Genomic DNA, 17086 nt, shown 5'->3' on the forward strand with positions numbered 1-17086 from the left:
ACGCTGTTTCGTTTGAGTTTAGGAGTTGATTATATTACATTTGAAATCTGATTCGTGGTGGGGGGGGGGCATGTGTCTCTCGTATCAGTACAGTATGTTCGGATGTTGTTGCCATGACAAGTGGGTCGATGTGGTTTCCATGGAAACTGAGTTCTTACGAGGTGATGGCCAAAAAGTGTGCGTTCTGTCAGCAAGATAGAGATTTTTATAGATTTCTACACAATTTAGCATGCCAGTTTTATCATAGGCTCTACAAATAATTGCTTGAAATATTACATTTAAGCCTACTCTGTTGCCTAAAGTGACTGCAACCACAACAGGTAGGTTACAGACAGCTTATGTCACCTAGTGGGGCATATTTTATTGTATATTTATCTGAATTAAAACCTATATTTCTGGATCCAACTAGTCCAACCACTAAATTATTGTTTTTCTAAGTCACTATTCATGTTATGAACAGGTCAAAACTAATAAATTGTAGTCCACAACATGTAAGGTTTTTAAAAAGGTTTTCATTTTAATAAATATATAAATACTGCAAAAATAAGACTTGTCGCGACAAACAGAGCATTACAGACAATAAAATTCAACAGCAAAATAAGAATATTTCTTACCCATTCAATAATTTTCCCTTCATATCAATATCAGCAATTAACAACCATACCCATTTCTCACAAATTTAAAAAAAACAACATATCCCATCAGTGCAAATAATAGATATATAAACTTTCAATTATCAAAATATATGCATTTTGCCAATTTGGTAATATACAGATTAAGGATAATTTAAGTTACAGTTATTGTCCAGGTCATAGATTTAACTATGGTCAGTTTCAGTAGCAAGTTGATTGACAGGTGTCCCTGTCAATGGAATGAAAGGAATGTTCATGGTTGTTGTATATCAGCACAGATAATCCATTATATTGAACAGATACTCTTCAAAAATGGAAGGCAGTCAGGAGGAGGCAAGATCAGGTGGGACCATTCTAGCTAGCCAATGGGAGGGCAGATATGCGTGTGAAAAACAGTCACAACTCCGATATAAAGTGTTTTTTCTCAAAGTTACCGGGATGTCGTCTGACATATTTATATCAATACACTCGTAACAACCTAAGCATCAAGAAACATGTATTAGATCAAATAAGCCACATGTAGAAGATAAGCCATTCATTTTTTTGTTCACCAAATTTGACACTCTCATTGACCTCTATACAAAAAATCCTCGCTGGAGAAGACAGATTTTGGGCAGTTATTCCTCTCGCTTCGCTTCTTCCTCTCTGGTATATTGGTCTGTTAGTGTTGCTAGGGTTGGTTGACTTGACCCATGAACAGTACAGCACCTGGGAGGGGAAAACAAACATATTTTATATTAGAGGATGAACAAGATAGGAAGTATGTCAAAGTGTCTGAGGGACAAAGAGAATTCCATACAAGATCATACAGTATATGCAGGGACAAAATAGCAGGACTTCCCCTGAACCTACTTGAAAGTGTATGCATTTATATAAAAAGGGCACAGCTAGCTAGACTTGTGGTGATTGGAGACATTGGATAACCAAGGCTAACATGATGTAGTTTTTAACATGGATGGTGGTGTAGGCACATTAGAGGAAACTCACCTGTGGACTTGTGTTGGATGAGGAAAAGGAAGGGCCTGTCCAGGGTGATCTCCTCTATAGCCATACGAGAGAACATAATGGCAGCTGTAAGGGGCAAAGAGAGGAGACAATACAGTCAAAACACAACTCTGTACAGTAACATCACTTTAACATCAATTAATTATTGTTATGTACATCCCTATAACAAGCACTGTCAAAACACAACTCTGTAGCCTATGCTATCATCAATTCATCATACATGTATTGTCTTTATGTACATCTGTATAAAAGACAAGTCAAAACACTTTTTTATACTATTGGTTAAATCATCAGGAATAAGTATTGGTCTTGTAATGTACCCGTGGCAGCTGATCCCTTGGTTCCCTTTTCGTTCACCTCAATCTTGACTTTCTGCAGAACCTTGGACACACACAGCCTTTCCTCAGCTGGCAGAGAAATAAAGAGAGGGAGTTTAGATTAGCTGTCTAAAAAGAATGAGAAGCATGCAGTATTCTGTATTTAATAAACACACAAACTGATCATACCAAGTCTGTCACTTTCCAATGTCCACACTTTCATACCACAGAATGTATGCCCAATACATTCTTTTATTCTAAAGTGAAATGCTAGTAGTGTGGATATTGCAACAGAGCCAATCCTATTCCCTACATAGTGCTCTACATTTGACCAGAGGCCTGGGCCCTGGTCAAAGGTAGTGCACTATATAAAGAATAGGGTGCCACTTCAGACACCAGTTCCTAAGTGATGAATGGTAGGGTACTCACTGGTGATGCGAGTGAAGTCTGCTTTGGCCAGGTTGAACATGTCCCCCAACCCCATGCTGATCAGTGTAGACTTCAGATCCACCTCAGTGTCCAGGGTAAACTTGGGCAGAGCCAGTTGACGCTTGACGCTCCTCAGCTCCTCTCTCCACTGTTGCAGGCGTCTGGTGGTCAGCTCGCTACTGAGCACGCTCACTGGCCTCTCGGACTCGAAGGGGGTGACCAGCAGCATGCTCAGGGACTCTCCCTCGTACGGAACCTCGATGACATCATAGTCCACACCGTCGGGGGTCACAAACTCACCTGTAGAGGAGAAGAGAGGAGAGGTTGGATTAGTTTCAGTTTGATTGGTGGAGGTAGTACTTGTAGTCATGTCTGTTTTAAACACTGGCTGCTGGGCTACGGCGGACTCGTTTGAATCACTTTTGAAGAATGCATGCCTGAAGGACCAAGTCCTAACTAAATGTGTGTAAATAATATCGATGGAAGACACGAAAACGTGAGTTACATTTAGAGATCTTATGTTAGGATTCTGCCAAAATTAGGTATTCTAAGTTAACTTCTAAAGTATTTAAAAAGAAGAGAGGATGTACTCATGTCAAGGGGATGTAAAAATGTCTCATGGGAAAATTCTACACTTGAAAAACATCCTGAGGTACCCACCATAGTTGAAGCGGTGTGTGAGCCTCATCATAGGTACGGGCACAGAGCTGCCATTGGCACAATGGAACAGCCTCTCCTCCGTCATCTTGGGGTCAAAGGGCACCTTCCATAACCCCTGGAAGTGCAGAGCGTTCAGTAGGACCATGCGAGTCTCGTCGGTCAGAGCACCGGACGACAGGAATGAAGGGATGGTACCTGGAGCAGAGAGAGAGGAAAGAGAGTGTTAGGGAGGTTTGTTTTGATTATAAATCTGTCTCATCCCACAAAGAATTAGATTTTCGGAGAAAACAAGCAACTTGTATCCTCTCTGTCTGTCACTGGTTGTGTTGTATGCATTGTTGTTGCTATAGCTACTACAACTTCATCGATTTTAACAAAGTGCACACTTGCAATATGCGGTGATGTGCATGACATTGAAGGTATGAGCCAATACTACACTACTGTATCTCACCTGCGGTGTGGTCAGAGACCCAGGCATTGATGAATTCCAGGGCCTGGTCTGGCCTGGAGAAGTCCAATTGGTGAGGGGAGGCCTGGAAGGCTTTCTCCAGCCCCCTCCTGAAGCCTTTCTCCAGAGCCATCTTCTTCTCTACCATGATGCCACTGGCCAGCTCCACTCCCTCCTCACTGGAGAGGTTCTGCTGTAGCAGACGCTGCTGACGTGACATCCCTCGCTCTGGAGGAGAGGAATCATTGATTTTAATTTATGATTAAAAGTACAAAAAGGCTGGAGAGGAAGAGAAGGAGGAGAGTGGAATGGAAAGAATGAGAGAATGAATGAGTCACGATTGCATATAGAGATGGTGAGAAAGTGTGGATGTTGCTCGTCGCCGGCTAGCATGGCTCTTTTTGTTTTGATTATGTCCGCCTGGAGTTATGTTATTGTCAAGGCCTCATTGTGTAGACAAAACCAAGTCTACCATCTGTCTCACTTTGCAAAACTCATTCAACTACCCTATGTAGTTGCATGAGATGACGCGGATGCTACACCAAAGGACTGTTTTGCTAGCACAGACTGGAATATGTTCCGGGATTCATCCAATGTCATTGAGGCGTATACCACCTCAGTCATCAGCTTCATCAATAAGTGCATCGACGACGTCGTCCCCACAGTGGCCGTACGTACATATCCCAACCAGAAGCCATGGATTACAGCCAACATCCACATTGAGCTAAAGGCTAGAGCTGACAGTTTCAAGGAGCGGGACACTAATCCGGACGCCTATAAGAAATTCCGTTATGCCCTCAGACAAACCATCAAACAAGCAAAGCATCAATACAGGATTAAGATTGACTCCTACTACACCGGCTCTGACGCTCGTCGCCAACAGATCCACAGATGATGCAATCTCAATCGCCCTCCACACCGCCCTTTCTCACCTGGACAAAAGGAACACCTATGTGAGAATGCTGTTAATCGACTACAGCTCAGCGTTCAACACCATGGTGCCTACGAAGCTCACCACTAAGCTAAGGACTCTGGGACTAAACACCTCCCTCTGCAACTGGATCCTGGACTTCCTGACAGGCTGCCCCAAGGTGGTAAGAGTAGGCAACAACATGTCTGCCACGCTGATCCTTAACACAGGGGCCCCTCAGGGGTGTGTACTTAGTCCCCTCCTGTATTCCCTGTCCACCCATGACTGTGTGGCCAAACACGACTCCAACACCATCATTAAGTTTACTGACGACACAACAGTGGTAGGCCTGATCACCAACAACGATAGGGAGGAGGTCAGAGAACTGGCAGTGTGGTGCCAAGACAACAACCTGTCCCTCAATGTGAGCAAGACAAAGGAGCTGATCATGGACTACAGGAAAAGGTGGGCCGAACAGGCCCCCATTAACATTGATGGGGCTGTAGTGGAGCGAGTTGAGAGTTTCAAGTTCCTTTGTGATCACATCACCAACAAACTATCATGGTCCAAACATACCAAGAAAGTCGTGAAGAGGGCACGACAAAACCTTTTCCCCCTCATGAGACTGAAAATATTTAGCATGATCCCCCAGATCCTCAAAAGGTTCTACAGCTGCACCATCGAGAGCATCCTGACTGGTTGCATCACAGCCTGGTATGGCAACTGCTCGGCATCTGACCGTAAGGCGCTACAGAGGGTAGTGCGTACGGCCCAGTACATCACTGCGGCCAAGCTTCTTGCCATCCAGGACCTATATAATAGGTGGTGTCAGAGGAAAGCCCATAAAATTGTCAGACTCCAGTCACCCAGGTGATAGACTGTTTTCTCTGCCACCACACGGCAAGCGGTACCAGAGCGCCAAGTCTAGGACCAAAAGGCTCCTCAACAGCTTCTACCCCCAAGCCATTAGACTGCTGAACAATTCATAAAATTCGCCACTGGACAATTTACATTGACACCCCCCCTCCCCCTCTTGTACACTGCTGCTACTCGCTGTTTGTTTGTTACCTATGCATAGTCACTTCTTCCCCACCTACATGTACAGATTACCTCAACTAGCCTGTACCCCTGCACACTCATTCGGTACCAGTGCACCCGGTATATATCCTCGTTATTGTTATTCTTATTGTGTTACATTTTATTATTACATTTTATATAGCATACTTGGTAAATATTTTCTTCTTCTTGAACTGCACTTTTGGTTAAGGGCTTGTAAGTAAGCATTTCCACAGTAAAGTCTACAATTATTGTTTTTGTCACATGTGGCAAATTAAGTTTGATTTGATGTCATTATACATCACAGCTGTGGTAAGAGGCTACAAAACAGTCCACCCTTACCTTGTAGAGAGAAGCCCAATTTGGCGTTGAGTGTCTTCCAGGTGTTGCCCCCAGCGCCCAGCTGAGCCATGCCCAGGATGGTGGCCACGCCGTAGGGTGAGAAGGCCAAGTTAGAGCCTCTGGAGGTCTGGGCCACATGAGAGAAGACCCGCATCCCAAAGTCTGTCTGTTTCTCCTGGAGGTTAGAGAGGGCCGCTCCAGAGAGGCTGAGGAGGAAGCACACGTACAGACACAGCATCCTGGGGAGAGGAAGGAGGGATGAGTGGAATGGTAGACACCTCTAACAACATTATCTAACGGCAAAGCATCCTGGGAAAAGGAGGAGAAGAGAGGGTTAAAGGCATCTAACAACATTGTATACAGGTAAAGCATTCTAGGGAGATGGGGAAGATTGAACAAGGATAAAGATAAAGAATCCTAGGAGAGAGGGAAGCGAGGAGAGAGAGATTTGTGAAATTATAGAGATTCAACAATATTCAAACATCGGGAGAGGACATGGGAGAAAGATGAGTCAAATGATAGAAGGATCAAAGAAAGACTGAACAAGAGGATGAGAGTTGAAAAGATCCTTCAGATGCATTGCTGCGGTACATACAAGAGTGTTACCCGAGGGGTTACTTAAAACCATAGTTGTTAAAATTGTATGTTCTTTACAAATACACAGGTCCGTTTCGGTCTCAGTTGCATAAATTATTTGGCACAGTTTCTGCTTACTAGCCATTCGAATTTAGAACCATTTTAAAAAGCATTCCACAGTGTGTTTATAAATCTGTTTCTTGTTGGGCAACCTTCAAAGATATTTTCTATTCCACCGGACCAGTATAGACATCACAGACAGAGGTATGTAACCACACTTCTGGATGAAGGATAGTAAATCAAGATAGTTTATATGGTAATATTCACCAGGCAGCAAATGGAAGAAAACTGACTCAAACAGGGAGGGTCTATGCAGCAAATTGACCAATAAAAAACATCTTTGTTTTCTGTAGCAAAACATTTTGCTACGGTGTCTACTAATGAATACGACCCTGGTTCTCAATGGAAAACAAACCATGGCACAGTGACCCTGGCATTGGTTTACTGTGGTACAGACATTGGTGAGACAAAACAAGAGACAAGACCCAGGTGCCAACCTTGGACATGTTGGCGTGAAACACACACACACAGAGAGAGAGACAGAAAGAGATAGAGAGAGAGACAGACAGAAAGTGAGTGTGTGGGAGAGAAATAAAAACCAAATTGAACAAGTGTTTATTGGGGTGCAACTTTGCATGCTATTGTCATTTGTTGTTGTCCTATATTTGTTTTCATATATGTAAAAAAAAGTATGCTTCTTAATTTTTTAATCAGACTGTTTAATTGTATACTTGGACCATAATGCTTCATAATAAAACATATTTGAGACAGAATGGTTCATTTTGCCCTCAAGGCTTTTAGTGCAGCGGTGGTCATTTGAGTTCATACGTCTTTAAACACACATTTCTGTTGTAGAATTTGAAAATATACAGTGCTTTTTCCCCCAGAAGTTCAGGGTTCAAATATTGACTCATACAACATGTTGTCTGTATGCAACTTGCAGTGCAATTGTTACAACTTCTGAGTTTGTTTAGTGATGCACACAGACAATATATGTATCCATTTGGTGATTTGTTTCATAATAATAACAACAAATGGAAAACAAGACTAAGTTTGCCTTATGAGCATATTTCCAAGAACTTTAACATTTGCTCTAAAGAATATAATCATAAACGCACTCTTACCTTGAAGTTGAAGTGTTGAAAGATGTAGACGAACTTGATGAAGATTAGCTTGATGTAGCTCTTGAGTTGCTTGAGAGTTGCTGGAATAGTAATAGCTCAGTCTTTCAGTGTTTTCCCTGTGAGTTATTAGAGAAGCATCATTTGAGTGTCAGTGTGTGTGTAAGAGTTCTACTGCTTTATATAGCGTAGACTAGCGGCATGGCTCCCCAGGCCCCTCCCTCTTCCCTCTAGGCCCTATTCCAGTAGACGTGTGCAGAGAGGAAGTTACTTGTGACTATGAGGTCGACATCCCTTACTGCCTAGGCAGGCTTCTACTCCCTAGCGAGGCTGTTACACACACACACACACACACACACACACACACACACACACACACACACGCTTTCGCTCTCTTTCTCACTCTGACACACACTTATTCACTTATGTCCTCTTTATCACTCTCTACCTCACACAGAGACTCAGGCACATTTTTCTCTCTGTTTCTTTTTGCACTTGGGGAGAGAGAGTGAGAGAGAGGGGGGGGGGTAGGTTCAGTCATGCTGTTTACTCAGGGGAGTTTGGAGCTCCCATTGTCTGGCAAAGGTCAGGTGGTTCCAATTCTACCTGTCTCTGTGTCTACTCGTCCATCCCCGCTCTTCCCATGTAGTTCTCTCTCACTTCCTCTTTCTCTCCCTTCCTCTCTCTCTCTCTCCTGTCAGAGAGAGGTGACACATAAACACAGATCTGACACATCAGAATTCCAAATTTGGTTCTGTAGCTGCCAGCATTCCATGGCCGCGTATTCACAAAATGTTCACACACACACCATTGCCCCATCGCACCTGCTGTCTATAGTCCTTGTGCTTACATTATTTACCTTCAGAGGTGAATGTATCAAACCAGTTGCCGTGATAAAAGTTTTTTGTTGTTGTGGACTCTCCTCAAACAATAGCATGGTATTATTTCACTGTAATAGCTACTGTAAATTGGACAGTGCAGTTAGATTAACACAAATTTAAGCTTTCTATGTCTATGTCCTGGAAAGTTTGCTGTTACTTAAAGCTGTCATGCTAATCACATTAGTGCACGTTAGCTCAACCGTCCCGGTATAGGGACACCCATCCTATAGATTAAGGTGTGTGCATGCATGTGTGCGTATTCTTTGACATTTTGCTGAGAGGCACTGTATGTATTTCCTTTTCTCCAACAGCTATGTGTGTTTAAGAGGTGTGAAAACTGAAATGAACCACCACTGCAGTAGAAGCCTTTGAGGCCAAAACATAACAAAACAGAAAACTGGTTTGGTCAAGCTGGATGATCTCCCAGAATTCTTGTTCCTTTCCACTCTCCCTCGAGCATCTTACTGTAACTCCACGGTTTCCACGGTAACTGAGAAGGAGGAGGGTTGAACTTGAGGCAACATGGTAGTAAATTTGGGGTCCCTTTGACTCTGTGATGTCATAGGCTGTTAACGTTTTATTGTTGTTTTTGAACCTACATGTGTTATAGTTGCTGTTGCTGCTTGTTCACATGAGCTTAACTGCCTAGTTGCACACAGCATGTTGATAGTGTATTGTAGATTTATACCATGGCATTTTTTAATACTCCTTTCTGATTGTCTTGAAGGGCATTCTAGAGCGTGCATTACTTCCCTATAAGGCACGATATATTTGCACTGGAAAATTCCATGGCTATAGTTTATTTTTAGAAAATTTCTTTGAGCTGCTTTTGAAAACAGTATTGCAATTGTTGAATTCGATTTTCATAATAGCAAGCTATGACTGAGGGTTTGGTTAGCTAAACTAGCAAATGTGTTTGTTTGGTTACCATAGCAACTACTGTAGCTATCTTGTTATCTTGCATCTACTTCAGTGGATGTTGAAAACAGCAAATTAACACATTTCTGGTGGCAAATGTGTTAAAGTGGAACTGACAGAGTTTGAACTACTTTTCAGATGTGAAACAAAGAGGCAATCATAATATCAGTCAAAAATATCACATTCCCAGTTTATGCAACCAAACCAACTTTATAAGAGGTTTTAAAATTAGGTTCTATTTGACGCGACGTTCCATGACGTACACTAATGCATTATTGGTAAAATACATGAATGCAGTTCAATGCATGATTAATATATTTCACCAATACATTCCTTGGTAGTCCAAAAAATATTGCTATCAGGTTGTAAATCACATCTGGCCTGGTACATTGTTTGATGCCTTATTTCGGGATTCACCGTTTCAGTTTCAATGACAAAAACAGACAAATGTAAATAAGGCTGGGAATGTCATTACACTCAACCTAGCAAGGGCAATGATCACAAGTCAGTCATAACGTGGCTCATAGGCTAGCGCATCTATTTATGTGGCAAGCTAAAAGCACGGAGCCTAACGTTAGCTAGATAACTAGCTCCGTAGCCGCTAGTAGGCTGACGTCATTGGATGAGGTGAATTATTTACTTTTCCCCCCCTCATATCATTTTTCGGTTGTCAACACAGCTAGAGATGCGGGTGTCACTTGGTTAGCTAGCAAGATTTTGAACGACTGTTAGCATATCTCTGTCGTTGGCAAATGTATCTCTGGCTACCTTCTCCGATTTCAGAGCACTCTCTCTGAGTGTGACAGAGCGCAGAATAACTGATGAATTCACTTATTTTGAAACACACGACTGGTGGGGAAATTCGCATTTTCTTCATGCGGATTTCAGAGTATTTGAACGAAAATCTGTTGGCAATTGGATGGATACCTAGCTACTGTCATGTTTGTTTGTATAATGACGCTAAGTGGCAGCAGGTCGCCTAGTGTTTAAGAGTGTTGGGCCAGTAACTGAAAGCTTGCTGGTTCAAATCCCTGAGCCGTCTAGGTTAAAAATCTGTCGATGTGCCCTTGAGCAAAGCACTTAACACTAATTGCTCCTATAAGATGTTCTGGATAAGTGCATCTGCTAAATTAATCAAATGTAAACATTTACAAAATCTAAAAATATCATCCCACCCACAAACCCCCAGACCCCTTCATTTGGTACATTCCTTATTAGTTAGTCAATGGAAATCTGGTTTGACCTGCCCACTCTATTTCCTCTGAGGTGAGATAACATGAGCATGGGAATGGGAAACAGACTAGGGGTACTCTGGAAAAGGAATTAACCCAAAATACATTTTGGATGAAAGACAAACAGCTTTTATGCAACATTAAAACTTCCTTTCCAACCACTTTCTCAGATAAATTAATTCAACATTTCTACTCAGGCTGTTCAGGCCCAAGGCTACTCAGATCTAAAGTGAAACCAAAAAGCTGCAGTTAGAAGGAAAAGTTTTAGTCATAGAGTTATGTAGTAAGAAAATAGATCTAAAACCGTCCTACATTTGAAATATGCATTGAGAAAGAATCTGACAATGTGTTTTGTTTCTACTATACCACAGAGAAAGAGAAACGGCTAAGCTTCTGCGGTTTTAAGGAAACGTTTTAGGGACAGTCATAGAGTAATGTGGAAAGAAAAAAAAAGCTGTCATACGTATGATATACTGTATATTGCATAGAAAAATCATTAAGCGTCAGTACAAAATACACCCACACATTATGACAAGCACAGAAAGCACCCCCTTTCAAAATGTTCACCTTATGTTGCCTTACAGCCCCCCCCCCCTTTAGAATTGCAAACTTGCTGTGGTATAACCAACCACCTTCCAGATCACAAATCAAGCTAATTAGCTTCCATCTGTGATCAATTGTAGTGACTTTGATTAGAATAAAAGCAGTTGTTCATATTAAACTCCACTGCTTAGTAGTGTAATTCAAAGCAAAGAATCCACTATGTGCGGAAAGGCACTTTCAAAAGCTCTATGAGAAACAGTTGTGGAAAGGCACAAGTCAGGGGGTGGATATAAAATGATTTCAAAGCCTTCGTCTATCCCTCTGAGCACAATTAAGACCATTATTAAGAAGTGGAAGGCGTGTGGCACCACCCAAACCCTGCATAGATCAGGCCACCCTCCAAACTGGATGACCAGGTAAGGAGGAGACTGATCAGAGAGGCTACCAAGAAGCCAAATGCGACTTGGAAGGAGCTTCAGGCCTTTAGGCAAAGACTGGTCAATGTGTGCATGTGACCACAATATCAGAAGCGCTCCACAAATCTGGCCTCTATGGGAGGGTGGCAAGAAAAAAAACACTCCTCAAAAAAAGTCACATCAAGTCTCATTTGAGCTTTGCCAAAAAGCACATTGTAGATGCCGAGACCAAGTGACAAAAGGTGCTGTGGTCAGATGAGACCAAAATTGAACTTTTTGGTCTGAACGCAAAACGATATGTCTGGCAAAAACTCAATACATCTTCCACCCAAAGAACACCATGTCTACAGTAAAGCACGGCTATAGCGGGGAGTGTAATTGGCAGCAGAGAAGTCAGGAGCAGGAGAGCAGAACTGGGTAATAACCAGAGACATATTAAGCAAAACCAACGGCATCCAGAACAACAAGATAAATGGGCACAAAATAACCTGTTGTGCGCTCACGGGGAACAAGCACTACAATAAACAATCCCACACAAAGACATGGGGGGGAACAGAGGGTTAAATACACAACAAGTAAATGAGGGAATTGAAACCAGGTGTGTGGAAACACAAGACAAAACAAATGGATAATGAAAAGTGGATCGATGATGGCTAGAAGGCCGGCAACGCCGACCACAGAGCGCTGCCCGAAAAAGGAGAGGACCGGACTTCGGCGGAAGTCGTGACAACAGCGGTGGCAGCATCCTGTTGTGGGGGTGTTTTTCTTCAGCAGGGACAGGAGCACTTGTCAGGAAAGTAGGGAAAATGGACAGTGCAAAATACCAACATTTCTTGAGGAGAACCTGCAGCCCTCTGCCAAGAAGTTGAAAATGAAGATGGTTCACATTTCAACATGACAATGACCAAAAGCAACCGAACAGTGGTTGAAGGACAAGAAGGTGAATGTCCTTGAGTGGCCTAGTCAGAGCCCTGACCAAAATCCCATTGAGAACCTGTGGAATGACTTGAAGAGCGCAGTCCATGAGCGGTTACCATGCAAATTGACTGAGCTTCAACAATTCTGCAAGGAAGAATGGGCAGGTATTGCACAGTCTAGGTGTGCAAAGTTAGTAGAGACATATTCAAAGAGACTCATGGCTGTAATTCAACAAAAGGTGGTTCCACCAAGTATTAACTCTTGGGGGGACTTATTTTACTGTTTTAATTTGAGTTTTTAGATGTATTTTTTCACTTGTATATTGTGGGTTACTGTGTGTAAATAAAGCTGGAAAAAGTCTGATTTGATGTGTTTTCATTTCAGGCTGTAAGCCAACAAAAGGTGAACGTATTGAAAGGGGGTGGTGACTTTCTATACCCACTGTAAGTCTACAGGTATGTATAGTTTGATCATCATATTGATCATCATATGATGTGGTACACACTCACTTACACTTAGACTACACACACACACATTTCAACACACCTTAGGAAACATCCTCCGCTGTGGAATTTTCGAGCTGTAATTTTGCGTGACAGGGGTCACACATACAACCTGAATCAGCTGTAGAGTAATAACTGCAATCCATCTGTTGTCACTTTAAACTTCCATATGTATGCTGCGTATAACAACTCCTAGACATTTAGAAAGAATGTCTAACTGTTTAATGCAACATTAAAACTTAGCTCTCTTACTTTCCCAGACAAATGAATTCAGTTGAATAGCCTGAATCGGATCCAGACCAAATATTTTTCCACGTAGAATCAGCTGGCTAGTAATTGCAGCAATCCATTTGTCGTCACTATCAAATTCCATAAGTACATTGTACTGTATAACAACTCCTAGAAATCTGCTATGATTGCTTGTCATGCATATCATTGTGTTTAAGGCAAAGGCTACTATTCTTAAGAACTTCTATGCTCAACCTTTTCTAATCAATCCACTTGAATTTGCTACTACAATGGAACAGCTATTTAATGTATTTCAATAAATCAGCTTCTGAACTCTGACAATATGATCTCTTAAATAAGTAAAGAAGGATAAATTAAGCAATGACAGTGGTATGAGAAAAACACAATGACTCAAGAACGAAGAGAACAGCTTGGGCAAGGCCAAAAATATATATTGCGCAACAGGCCAACCTATTCTGAATGAAAATTGAAAAAAGTTATTTCTTTATTTGTTCTTCTATCATAATTCACTGTTAAATCCCTTTCCTGAACTCTTACTTTATGGGTGTGGTATACTTTTAGAAAAAAAGGTTCTATCTAGAACCTTAAAGGGTTCTACGGCTGTCCCCATAGGAGACCCTTTGAAGAACCATTTTTGGTTGCAGGTAGAACCCTTTTGGGTTCCATGTAGAACCCTTTCTATAGACGGTTTTACATAGAACCCAAAAAGGGTTCTCCTATGGGGACAGCCGGAGAACCCTTTCAGAACCTTTTTTTGTAAAAGCATAGAAGAAAACGACAATGACTAGACAATAGTATATCCAAATGAAGACTAAAATAGACTTATCTATTGGTCTGTGCTTATTTTGGCTAGTTGTCAAGATAACACATATACATATAAAGTAGCCTACACCGTGATGTAACCAAGAGGAAATCTGGATATTATTATTGTTGTGGTCGTGAAAGCAAATAAATAAACAACTGAGAAAAGAAGTGAGGAAGAGAGAGATCGTGGGCATAGGTCTAAGGACAGATGGTCTGAGAGCGAGGGATGGGGGACGGGGAAATGGAGGGATGTGATGTGCGGGGGAGAAATGACTAGATGAACAATGAAAGGAGGGGAAGTTACAGGAAAGGGTGATTAGAGGGAGACACATGACGAATAGGAGGAATGGGTATTCCCTCAAAAAGGCCAATCCTGTCAGAAATGCTGACCCCGTCTCTCTGACTCCTACTCATCCTCTGACTCTCGTTGAGTAACAGATATCCATAAGCAGCGAAGATGTGACAGAAAGTTACAGGAGTAGAAATCAGTAATGTCATAGTATTCACTAATAATGTTCAAGCAGGCATACTTAGAAATAAAGATGACAATGAATTACCCAATGAAAGTGAATTACCCAATGAAAATGAATTACCCAATGAAAAATGTGAAAATTGAAAGTGACTAAGAGTTATCTACGAAGTATGTTACAAATTATTGTGGAAAACAGGACTTTTCAATGAAAGTTGTGAAATTGCTGTTTGAACAAAAAACTTTTGCTACAGTAATTCTTCTTTGTAATAATGACAGTGCCGATGACCCTTACAGGAATATTCACGTTTTTCTGACGTTAGTATTCATTTTTGTCTGATAACGGTGGTTGCTTGCCCAGCGAACCAGACTCAACAACAGGAAGTGAATAAGGAGGTGAAATTGTCATGGGGAAAATAACATTTCCTGAACCCTCCCCAGAGAGAGAATAGCTATGGTGTCAGTGGTTAGTAATAAGGACATGCATGCACACACACACACAAGGAAGAGCATGAAATGGCAATGCACACACGTCCCCACACATTTCTAGATAGCTAGAAATTAGTGGAATTCTACTGGAGGGTCAACAAAGTATGAGCGGTCAAATTCTCCAGTTGGACACCATTGTCTGTTGAAGATTCCAATAAATGATGTGTCAGCACTACTGGAAGGGAAGGTACTTGGGTTTTGAATGGAAAAGTGGAAGATTTTCTGATCAATGGCTCCATCCCAAATGGGATCCTTTTCCCTATATAGTGCTCTACTTTTGACCAGGACCCAGTGCCCTATATAGGGAATAGGGTGTCATTTGGGACACAAACAATGGTGATACAGAGCAGGGAAGGCATTGTTTTGACACTGATAAGTGCGGCTGGCCGACAGAGCCTAATGTGTAAAGAATTTGGCTAGACGAGTCCAACATACCCACTCACTCTTAAAGTAAGTGCCAGGCCAATGACTGGAGTAATTTCAACATGGTCTATGTGCGATTGCCCAATTTTAGAGTAATAGTAGCTTGAGCCCTGAGTTTTTCCACTCCAGGGAAATGTTTTATAACTATTTTAGTTTATATTACAGGTTGTAAGTAGGGCCCTGAGTTTTTCCTGGTCATATCGCCACTTCAAGTGTAGGTGCAGTCAAAATGGATGAACAATTGAAGAGAGTAGAGACAAAGCTCTAACTGGTAGAGTCAACATCTTTTGTAACTTCCTTTGTCATATTTGGCCTCTAGCCAACAATACTGATGGGTTACCAGTTCTACAAACACAAACCAGCATCAATGTTAACATCATGCTTTTGTTTCCACTTCTGGAGACTGCGTGAAAAAAACATCCCCGTGGGGTGTGTCTTTGGTAATTGACCACAACTGGCAACAATCCAGGTTTTTATTTACTGAAAGAAAATGTTGTATTTGGTGTCTGCCTGGCTAGTGTGAGCCTGCATGTTGGTGTGGTTCTGGTAAGTTATTGGGAGAGGTTGTGGTGGTTATAACCACAATATGTACAGACTCGGGACTGATACTGTATCTTAAACACACAGCGCACAGTTCACACACAGAACGCGCACGTATTAACGCACACACGCTTGTATAAACACACAAACCAAAACACACACAAACTCACACACAGGACAGAACACAACCAGACCTTTACGTAACCTGTCTAAATCAAATCGGACCTGACACATCAGAGGGGTATACAGTACTACAAAGCGGGTTCAATGAGATAGCCAGCTAACTTTGATAAGCAACCAGAAATAACTATTGATTTTATGGTTCATTAACCCAAGCCGGTGTGATTTAGGACTTCTAACCTCTTTTAAACATTGTTTTTTTTAGTGTGATTAGAGGGGGCCGAGATTTAGCGGTGCTTGTGAGATAAGGGCGGATCTGGAAGGGGACCGGGGCCAAGTCTTTTTTTTCTTCCAAAAACGCCTGTTTTGCTCTATGACACTCACAAGCTACACAAGAGCCGTCTACATAGAAGATCATAGGAAATCCCAGGACATAGTGTCTATAATATTGTAATACGCTCAAAATGTTGCTGTCACAAACGCCAATCGCCACAGAGTTGTCACTGATGATTTGGACATTACTTTCCCACTGAGCAAACATTTTCTGTACTTACAGCATTCTTATAAATATTATTGTTCTATTGAAATAACATGGGCGACAGAGAAAAACCAATTGGTACAATTTAAGGCGATGTGACAAAAAACAATGTTGCAACTAGGGATGGGGGTACAGAATGAGCATGTCTGGGGCAGATGAGATGTAGTCGTTGTTTGTGTAAGTTGATGTTTGTACGTGTATGTTTGTATCTGGTGTAAAAACAAAAAAATTGAATATTATTTCAAAAAAAGGCATTCATATAAATTCATTTTTACCTGGCTTTTGCTTTGGCAAACCTTCTTTTATTGACATTTGTCAATAAACACTCATGCAAGCAACTGTTTATGTCAATCTGTTTTGTGTTGTACTTGTAGCCCTGGTTGTCCCGAAAAGAACATGCTGAAACACTTCATTGTGCGACTAAATACAAGGGCTGGTCATGCAGATAAATTAAATAAAAAGTAGATTTTTGCTTGGGCCTCGGGAC

The 17086-nt window shown here is 41.7% G+C and overlaps 1 protein-coding gene across 3 annotated transcripts in view; it reads right to left on the reverse strand.

Moving 5' to 3' along the window:
- Positions 1–492: 492 nt before the first annotated feature.
- The window catches only part of LOC135516126 (plasminogen activator inhibitor 1-like), a 42093-nt gene continuing 25499 nt past the window's right edge, over positions 493–17086 (reverse strand). The window contains exons 1-9 of one of the 3 annotated variants that reach the window (XM_064940184.1): positions 8163–10467; positions 7560–7675; positions 5800–6038; positions 3495–3719; positions 3044–3238; positions 2384–2683; positions 1958–2044; positions 1620–1703; positions 493–1340 (exon numbers count right to left, since the gene is read on the reverse strand). In XM_064940184.1, the coding sequence (XP_064796256.1) occupies positions 1303–1340; positions 1620–1703; positions 1958–2044; positions 2384–2683; positions 3044–3238; positions 3495–3719; positions 5800–6037 (1167 nt within the window). In that variant the 5' untranslated portion in view covers position 6038; positions 7560–7675; positions 8163–10467 and the 3' untranslated portion in view covers positions 493–1302. Of the gene's footprint in view, positions 1341–1619; positions 1704–1957; positions 2045–2383; positions 2684–3043; positions 3239–3494; positions 3720–5799; positions 6039–7559; positions 7676–8162; positions 10468–17086 lie in introns of those variants that run through there. The other 2 variants (XM_064940183.1, XM_064940185.1) reach the window with 2 other exon arrangements.

Source organism: Oncorhynchus masou, chromosome 27 (genome assembly GCF_036934945.1).
Source record: "Oncorhynchus masou masou isolate Uvic2021 chromosome 27, UVic_Omas_1.1, whole genome shotgun sequence".
Taxonomy (NCBI): Eukaryota; Metazoa; Chordata; class Actinopteri; order Salmoniformes; family Salmonidae; genus Oncorhynchus; species Oncorhynchus masou.